Below are 9300 nucleotides of genomic sequence, written 5' to 3'. Positions count from 1 at the left end.
CATTTTCACAGGGTTGCAATTCGGAAAACCATTCTTGACGGAATGACATATGCTTCGACGCGCCACTGTCGAGTAACCAAACGTCCTCCTTCGTGATGGTCGAAACTGCCTCCACAGCTTCACCTAGAAATGCACTGACATTAGTTGCATCGTCGTTTCCCTTTGATGATTTAGCGTTGTCTCGATTTTCCGTGTCTCTTATTCTTTTGCGACACTCCTTGGCAATGTGTCCACGCTTTTGACAGTAGTAGCATGTTACATCCTTCTTGGGATTTTGTGCTTTCTTGTCCATCGCCTTTTTCTGCTTTCCTCGTTCTGACTTTACATTCACGGCTGCGAGCGCACTGCTTATTTCATCTGTTGCCGTCATCCTCCCTTCTTCTTTGATAAGACGTTCTGTCAGGGCTTGAAGAGTTTGGTGATCCGCGGCAACGCTGTCCCAAGCTGTAACGAATGCACTAAATTTTGAGGGTAGGCTGCCAAGAATTTTAGCCATGATAGTTATGTCTGAAACGTTCTCACCAAGATCCTTTAGCTGGCGTGCCATATTCTCGATCTTCGCAATGTGTTGTGCAACATTATCATTCGATGCCATCCTGTAGTCGTGAAACCTCGTCATCAAGAGTAATTTGTTCGAATCACTCTTCTGTTCGTGAATTGCGCTGAGTCGCTTCCACATATCAGATGCCTTCTCGCAGGTCAAGAGATATTCGAGCTGTGAGGATTCTACGGTAGAGGAGATGATCACCATTGCTTTTGCGTTAGATTTGTCCCATTTATTTGCATTGGCAGTCGTTCTCTCATTTGAGCCGTTAACTATATTTGTGAGTCCGTTTGCGACAAATATAGCTGATAGTTGGAACTTCCATGCCTGATAGTTAGTTCCGTTGAACTTCGTTATGCTTCTCAAGTCAATTGAGTCTCCCATGTCTGTACAGTGTACTTATCGTTGTAGTTTACTTGTTACCGTTTTTCTTCAAGGCGTGGCCTGGGCCCATAACCTGTTAAAATGATCTCAGGATCTTCTAGCAGTGTTATCTTGGTAAACAAATAATGCAGGTACACGACTTGTGGAGAAAACAACGTACTTTATTCTACGTACTAAGTTCAGTAGATTGCACGCACGCAAAAGAAAAATAATGATAGCTAAGTCTGAATCGGCGTGGTGCGATACGCATAACGCAGAGAGAACGAACGATCGAGAGAGCGAGCGCACGAGGCGCTACAAGATGCCAACCGCTCAATGAGAGAGCGCCGCTAACGAAAAAACATGTGCACCGTGTGCTAGAGAATAAAGGCGCTACATACGAGCTTGGCGGCAATTACAAATGAAGCTTGAGAAACATAATCTTAACACAAACGACTGTTAGAAATTCGTGGGACACGAAAGGCATGGTTGGAGCGAATAGGGTTAATTCTGAACTTAGTAAAAAGTATCCTTGCAATATGAAAGAGATATAGATTGCAAAAGTAGAGAGGTAACCTACTAAAGTTGTATTTGAACAATTACATCAAATTACAGATTTATGAAATATAGAAATAAACTTATATTGTATGTACAAGTAGATATAAGTAATTTTGTCATCGTACGGAAACTCGCAGTTTAAACTAACTATAAAATTGTTTGCAGATGCTTGATGTCATTGATGTCATTAAGAGGTAGAAAAGCAGTGGAATACTTCATGCACTTCCAAGTAAGTTAGAAAAGCATTAGCGAAGCTACTTAATCTTGTACAAATCATATTAAAGTACACATTAAAGAAATATAAATATATTTTGTCATTGTGTAAGGGTTGGAATCTGTCTTGGGACAAACGCAAAAAGAGAAGCCATAAGATGTCAAAGTGCTTAATCGAAACGAAACAGAGCATCAAGAACCTCGTCGTAGAGCGAGAAGCGGTGGCAGTCGAGCTGCATCATCTACGACCGGAATTTCCGAAGATGGCAGTTCAGGCCAACACGCTGATTATTATACAGAAGTAAGTTTCATTTTCAAGTTACAAATTTGATTTTGGACGTTTCAGAACTTTTATAATTTAATAACAGAAAGAGATAGTAGCAATAACTTAAAAAATATGTGTAACGCTGATTGACTATCGTGTTGTGAGGGCGTAATTTTCTTAACGTTGCCGCGCTATGAAAGGTTTAATTTACTGCATGATTTAATTTATCCGTATGATATTGCAGACCGAGGATTGCGAAAGTAAGAAAAGTTTATAAGAATTACATTTGTAATTTATAGGACGTAAACATAGAAGAGGATACAGAGAGTAGTTCTGATTACATGGGTGAAACGAGTAACGATGAACACAGTGGGTGGTAGTAGCCAATCTGGAGCCAGTATGAAACCAGGCGATGATCTTGCTACAGATAGCACATTAAAACGGATTCTAGAGCAGGATTATGACCTAATGAGTATTAAGAACAAGGTAAGCTAGTAATTAAATTTTAGTTAATATACATATATATTACAGATAAGCTATAAAGCGTTTGTGCCGGATACATTTTTCAACAACTAAAAACTATTCCTGCTGTTTGCATTTTATTTATTTTTCATATTTAAATTAAAATTATACAAGGATTGTAATTTATGTTAAAAACTAATCTTTCACTGAAAATAAATATCATACAAATATATCACTGATATTTATTTCAGCTTATACTTCCGGCGCAACCTACTGTGATAAATATTCCAGAATCTCTGGCACAGCATTTCACTACGACGCAGTTTACGAATATCCCAGAGAAACCTTAATTCTCATATCGCAGTTTACGAATGTCTCAGAGAAACTCTCTGATTGTGTCGATTAATTATCGAACGGAAAAAGGAAAATACAATAGCAATGTTTTTTTTACGTATCAGGATAAGCTGTGATTATATAAAAAAAGAAAGAAAAAAATAACGGAAAACAGAACCGAGCAGGAACAGGACGCAACTGTATTTCTAGACAGTCTGATTTTGTAAATTATTCTACGAGGAAAACACTTGTGTATTATATATATATGTATATGCGGATATGCGATATACAATTTGATATGATATATGATCTATGACGTTTGTTTATTACTATGTAAAGTGACAGACTTCGAAATTAAACATTAATTACTGTTAATCGTGGCGTTTTGAATTTACTCTTTTTCTTTTCTTTTACCTAAAGAGGATCATGAGAAAGTGAGAAAATTCCAAACGCTGCGAGAGTGCAGACACAATGGACATCCGAATTTTACAAAACGTGAAAAAACATTCGTCTTTTCTCATCTCTAAACTCCTCAGACCGTGTTAATATTTAAACAAAATAATTTACACGTCACTCATAGAGCTAGCGCGATAAAAAAATAAGTTAACATTCGTTGAAACAACATTATACATTTATGCTTAACAACAATTTTTTGTGCTTGCACTCGCGAATCTCTTGCCGACGTGATACTCGATTTTCTCACACAGAATTTCTTGCTATAAGACACAAAGGGGAGTTTACTTCTTGCGGAAAATACTCGACATGCTGGGCGATTCAATTTTCTGTTGAAGAGATCTTGTTCATCTTCTGGCGCATATCCTTGGCAGACATTCACCGTCGTCATCGATAGGGAAAACCCGGAGCTCGTCGAGTGTCCTGGAATGAAGATAATTTTTTTACAAACGTTTAAACATTTTTCGTTATCGAGAAAATGTGTACAGGATACATAATGTTTCTAGAAAAGTATTCAATGGTCCAAAGATATCGAAATTCAGAAATATTCTACCAAATCTACTATGGATTATTGCGACTGTAGATTACAATTATATAATCACAGTAATTTCAAATCCAGGTCGCTGCCTGGTCTGCCGAGATCAGGAGATCTTTTTTTCGGCAATCAAAAATTCCAAGAAAATTAGCGTGTCGCTATAATAATGAGGGATGTTCGAAAGATTGCACCGCGTGATAAATTACAGTAATAAAATATAAAATTTCTTATATTTCTTTACCTCTGTATGTCTTATAGTTATTAATTCGTCAATTATTATAAACACGATCAGATATGTTTAGATTAACATAATTATTTTTATTCAATACCTATCTATTGGCTTCATTCAGTAAATACTGCCTGCACTCCGCTTCTCTGAGCAAGAAACGCACTGCATCTTCTTGCTGAGGTAGGCATTGATTTACCAACGTTTTGAGATGCCTCAGTTCCGGTAGTACTACTCCGGAAGCGCATTGACAGCATCAACGAGTTTCTAACAGCAGCTGATATTGGTATGTAGGAGCAACATTCAACAGCTAGTAATCTTCTCTCTGTGTACTTGTGTTGACTCTGCTCCCAACAAATCGTTAGAATGTCTTCCGTTTCCAGCGGCTCTTCGGCGAGCTTCGCCATTACGACTAAACCTGATAAAAAAAAAAAAGAAAGTAACCTTTAGTAACAGGTACATTCAGTAAGCAAAACACATTTTTTAATTATAAATGTATTTTATACATTGCAATATGCAGTACATAAGTAGCAACAAACCCGACTCCTCTTTTCAGAAAGAATAAATCTTATTGTATTTAAATCTATTAATCCTAAATCGATAAACTGTATTTTTTTTACTAACCAGTCAATATCATTTGTCGCTCGTCCTCTTGCGGCCTCTTTTTTATAAACGACGGTTAATGATGATGGTGGTGGTGGTGGGGTGATTGTTATATTTTACCGGTTCAACAGGAAGCACTGAGAGCACACAAAACAATAATTCTAACGCAGACGGAAGAGAATCATAAGGTGACATGTCGAGCAATTCGTCGACTACGCTCCTATCCTATTCCCTGTTTTCTGAACTCTAAACGCTGGCCACAAACACGGCTAACTGAAAACAGTACATGTTAGATAATTAACAAAAGGAGGTCCATTTTCTTATTTATGGTATGCTCTTCTTTTCTTAAATAACACAGGGAATGATGTATTACCGCTTGACAAAGCTTTATAAGGATGCAAAGTGATGTTGGGTCTCTTCACACTATTGAAAGAACGTTCCCTTAACAATGGATGCTCAGCTTCAAGCACTTCATTCCACTGCTTGGATATCTTTACGTGCAGAGTTGTCGCCGCAAAGAATTGCACTTCGTATGACTGTAAAAATAATAGGCCTTGTTACACACACACATATATATATGTATATAAAAGAAAAGAATCAGCTATCAAGATCCGTATTAAAGATTATCTCACCAGTAATTAAGTCTAGAAAGAGGATGTCTCCTTTATTTGTCGATGAGGCATATATGTTGATAGTGTGTGTCATTTTTTATGGATAGAAGTCAATATCACTAATATTTAAAATGTTTTAACGTCAAAAACAAATTTTAGTCTACTTGCTGAACTTGAAAAATAAATGCAATATACAATATAGGTATACAATAAGAGAAAAGTATTTTAACCAACTTCAAAGATAATTCAAAAAATTAATTAAATTAAGACTTCATTTTTAAAATTTAAAGTACAATGTATGTATTAATAATCGATATTAATGTCGCGTTGTATTCGATTAATACAATTGCTTCGTTTGTGTAGAATGGAAACCCTAACAACGTATATACACGGCGAGGTGAGGGTTGATTTTGGTGTTTGGACTACACGTCCGGATGGCTGTAGCCAAATCATCATAAATGTTAACGTCAATGATTGAAAGCCACGACATGAAATATAATAAATTATATGCGAGACGAAAAAGACGAGAAAATTTCGAAGAGAAACGATAGAATTTCATCGTCGTCAGATGATTGCAGATTAATTAATTTCAATAATGGATTTGATAGAATATCTGAACGTCATGAACAGTCTACTTGCTATTTCAAAAATAAAAAAGGATTTAAATGATTTTCTTTTAGCAATAAATCTCACCTCCTGTACTACACCGCACCGCGATGTCCCTAATTTAATTAATTTCTTTGCAATCTTCTAATTCGATAACACTTCAAATTGCAACAATTAAGAAAATAAGCTGAAGATATATAATTAGTAATCCTTAAGATATATGTAGTAATCCTTAAGTCCTAAGAAATTAATCAATCATAGTTAATTATTTTCCTCACATTCGATTGTGATTGATCAATTTCTCACAGCAGATCTTAATGGAACACTTAATAAAGTTGTAGGGTAGTATTTCATTGTCGGATCTTTTATATTTAAGGCCGGCTGGAGTAATCTTAAGAGAGAGAGAGATGTTATAAACTAATCACTCGATTGTTAGATATAACAGAGCCGTATATATTATCAACCTTAAGCCATTGTCTTGAAATAAGAACCGACTATGTATACTAGCCTTAATTTTACTCATTAATTGTTCGTTGCTTAGCAAGGAAGATTTTACAGAAAAATATATTGCTCTTTTTCTTACCTATATAACAGGAGATGAGGTAATATGCGAAATCGAAATATATACGCAAGCCGTCCGCGACTTCTCTGCATATATTTACTTCGTTTACTGTCTTCTCTATGGTATACGGTATCATTCACTTTACTCCGTTGAGGTTTCTGTTCGTAATATTCTCGGTTCGGAATATTCGTAAACTGCGTCGTAGTACAATGCTATGCTAATCTGACAAATAAATTGAAAATAGGTTAAGCACATTTCCCGTGTTGATAAACTATAACGTAATGCGTTCCGAAACCACCACATATTCTACGTCTCACCCCCACCTTCCGGCAGCTAAACGATATACAGTTTTTCGCTTTTTTTAGCGAAACCGTGATCTAACAAACGTTTTACTTAGTATATTCGGAACTAACAAACGATTCCGCATCGATTGACCACGGTTTGAATCGAAAATTGTAAAGAATTCTATATTTACCGGCTAAATTAACACTAAAAATTATTTTTGTGATTACGTAAAAACTATTAACTAACAAACGTTCTAATTAGTCTAACAATCAATAACAAACGACTAACAATCGATTCGTAAAAAAAAAAATGTCGTAAGTCGAAATTGTCCGGCTAACTTCTATGAGGTGAGCACAGAACATATACTGATACGAGTGGATACGAGCATGCGCTTTGGCCACTTGCGCATGCGCTGGGGCCACAATCACGTAATTTTAAAGAAATGAAGCGCGCCAATGTATCCTATTACGTACTCGTAGCTGTCAGATTTGACAATAATTATTTAACATGTTGTTGTTTGATTTTATCCAACTAATGGCTAAAAAAGAAGATTTAGTGGATTACCTGATACAACACGATGTGTTGCCATCGGAAATTAATTGTGAGCAGCGTGGTGAAAAATTAATCATCAACAAAGAGACATTGCTGTTTCGATGTCGAAAAACGGTTCCCATAGCATCGTCACAAAAAAAGAAACGTGTCTCCAAACAATGCGATTACAAAAAAAGTGCCAAAGTAGGCACTTGGTTTGGAAATAGCAATTTGGAACTCGCTACAATCTGCAAAATTATAGCGAGTTTCCTTATGCTACGCCCTCCTCGACAGGAAGACCTCGAAGAAGAACTTGGGATTTCTTCCAGCACGGTTGTCGACTGGTTCAGTTTTTGCCGTGAGGTATAAATATTTTAATATTGTGCACTAACTATACACACACACATATATATATATATATATATATATATATTATTATTTTTTATATTTACAGGTCTGTGCATACTGGTCCGATAAGTGTAGTGCAAAACTTGGAGGTCCAGGACGCACTGTTGAAATCGACGAGGCAAAAATTGGCCATCGGAAATACAACCGTGGTCGTCTCTTGAAAGGCAATTGGATATTTGGAGGATTCGAGCGAGAGTCGAAAAAGATATTCATTGTGCCAGTAGAAGATCGAACGGAGGAAACGCTTCTGGCATGCATTAAGGAGTGGATCATGCCAGGAACGACAATTGTTTCAGATTGTTGGAAGTCCTATAATTGTCTTAACAGTGAGGGCTTCCAACATCTGACAGTCAATCATACGTACAACTTCGTCGATCCAGATACTGGTAAATAACGCTACATAATTATAGTTACAATTAAAAAAAAAATGCAAAAAAGAGCCTAGACGTAGTTTTTATATATTTTTTTTACAGGCGCCCATACTCAGCACATTGAGCGTGTTTGGAGAGAAGTTCGAGCAAATATCCCAAAGTATGGAACTCGATCGTACCATGTCGAGGGATATTTATTCAAATTTCTATTTAAACACGCTCATCCTAGGGCTGAAAGGCTAGACAACTTTTTTGGCGTCATCGCTCAGATGTATCCTCCATTGTCCACTGTCGAGGCCGAGCAATCCCAATAAACGACATTTGGAGACACGTTTCAATATCAAAACAAGACTGTCCACACTTCTCACAATTATATATTAAAATACACTGCGTTAGATAACGAAAGCCTAATATATTTTCATATATGTATGTTAAATTAATAGCATGTGTTTTATGTATATATTATACATTCTATATACTTGTTATTATAATAAATAATGTATTTCACGTTAACTATTTTCACAACTTCTATAAACGGACATACACACGTGTGTGTGTGCCCTGCTTTAACGAAAATCACAACTTCTATAAAGCAGGACATACACACGTGTGTGTGTGTGCCCTGCTTTAACGAAAATCACAACTTCTATAAAGCAGGACATACACACGTGTTTGTGTGTCCTGCTTTAACGAAAATCATTAAACAGTTAAATACTTTTAAAGCGCGTTACTAACTTACATAGGTTAGTTGACGCGTTTTAAACATTTAAATACTTTTAAAGCGTCACTAATCTATACGCCGAAAGAATATATATCATTTCGAATTATGTTACACTTCTGACTTACCAACCAAATAGTTGTCACGTGATCTGCTGCATGCGCGTGCGGCCACTGAGCATGCGCATATGGCCGCAGGGCATGTTCATAGTCGCTACATCTCGTCAGTATGACAGGTCTCATAACCTGATAGTCGTCACATTTAACCGTTAATATCTCGGTTTGCGAGGCAGACCGCCGCGTTTATCTGCCAGATTCTTTCATTTCGTGCAAAAACACGTCGATTGAACATAATTTTATCTATATTCGCGTTCAGGCCCGTATTTTAAATAATTACCAAAATTATATTTATGTTTATATATAAAGCTATTTTTACTTTATTTTCATAAATCTTGTTTTACAGATTCATCACTAGCTGTTGATTCCAATGATGTAATGTTGAATATTGGGACACTAAATACGACATCTGAAATCAAAGAAGGCACTTGCGTTTTGTCAAGCAATAACTGTGAACAGTGGAATACAAACCAAAAGTCTGATTCTAACTTGACGCTTTGTGATAATATAAATGATAGAGATAATATTAAAGGTTCT

The 9300-nt window shown here is 36.3% G+C and overlaps 2 protein-coding genes and 1 long non-coding RNA gene across 4 annotated transcripts; 1 reads left to right on the top strand and 2 right to left on the bottom strand.

Moving 5' to 3' along the window:
* Positions 1-3042: 3042 nt before the first annotated feature.
* On the bottom strand, positions 3043-6599 carry LOC112456610. Of its 2 annotated transcripts, XR_003040991.1 has the most exons (4): positions 6356-6599; positions 4577-4692; positions 4056-4370; positions 3043-3614 (listed from the first exon to the last, which is right to left on the bottom strand). XR_003040991.1 is itself a non-coding variant. In XM_025019279.1 (2 exons), exons 1-2 carry the CDS (start codon positions 6468-6470, stop codon positions 3313-3315), a joined length of 417 nt encoding a protein of 138 aa, XP_024875047.1. In that variant the 5' UTR covers positions 6471-6595; the 3' UTR covers positions 3043-3312. The 2 variants fall into 2 exon arrangements, 1 of the variants encoding a protein (XP_024875047.1); XM_025019279.1 differs by lacking the exons at positions 4056-4370; positions 4577-4692 and having other exon boundaries at positions 6356-6595.
* LOC112456611 lies at positions 4699-5606 on the bottom strand. The gene is made up of 3 exons (XR_003040992.1): positions 5188-5606; positions 4929-5091; positions 4699-4828 (listed from the first exon to the last, which is right to left on the bottom strand). It is a non-coding gene; the product is annotated as an uncharacterized LOC112456611 (long non-coding RNA).
* A 554-nt stretch (positions 6600-7153) lies between the features above and the next one.
* Positions 7154-8243, top strand: LOC112456609. The gene is made up of 3 exons (XM_025019278.1): positions 7154-7513; positions 7605-7944; positions 8032-8243. The coding sequence occupies exons 1-3, from the start codon at positions 7154-7156 to the stop codon at positions 8241-8243; spliced, it is 912 nt and encodes a 303-aa protein (XP_024875046.1).
* Positions 8244-9300: the final 1057 nt, after the last annotated feature.

This window comes from Temnothorax curvispinosus, unplaced genomic scaffold (assembly GCF_003070985.1).
Source record: "Temnothorax curvispinosus isolate PA1 unplaced genomic scaffold, ASM307098v1 QBEX01006995.1, whole genome shotgun sequence".
Taxonomy (NCBI): Eukaryota; Metazoa; Arthropoda; class Insecta; order Hymenoptera; family Formicidae; genus Temnothorax; species Temnothorax curvispinosus.
Note: the sequence above shows the minus strand (reverse complement) of the source record. Positions and strands in the feature narration are given on the sequence as shown.

What these genes read in the sequence shown, in the direction of transcription:
- LOC112456610 (XM_025019279.1), bottom strand. Translation starts at nt 6,470, where the DNA reads ATGATACCGTATACCATAGAGAAGACAGTAAACGAAGTAAATATATGC. An exon ending in CCTCATCTCCTGTTATATAG is followed by an intron (nt 3,615 to 6,355) that starts GTAAGAAAAAGA and finishes TCTTCATTCCAG; the next exon opens with GACACTCGACGAGCTCCGGG.
- LOC112456609 (XM_025019278.1), top strand. Translation starts at nt 7,154, where the DNA reads ATGGCTAAAAAAGAAGATTTAGTGGATTACCTGATACAACACGATGTG. An exon ending in GGTTCAGTTTTTGCCGTGAG is followed by an intron (nt 7,514 to 7,604) that starts GTATAAATATTT and finishes TTATATTTACAG; the next exon opens with GTCTGTGCATACTGGTCCGA. An exon ending in CTTCGTCGATCCAGATACTG is followed by an intron (nt 7,945 to 8,031) that starts GTAAATAACGCT and finishes TTTTTTTTACAG; the next exon opens with GCGCCCATACTCAGCACATT.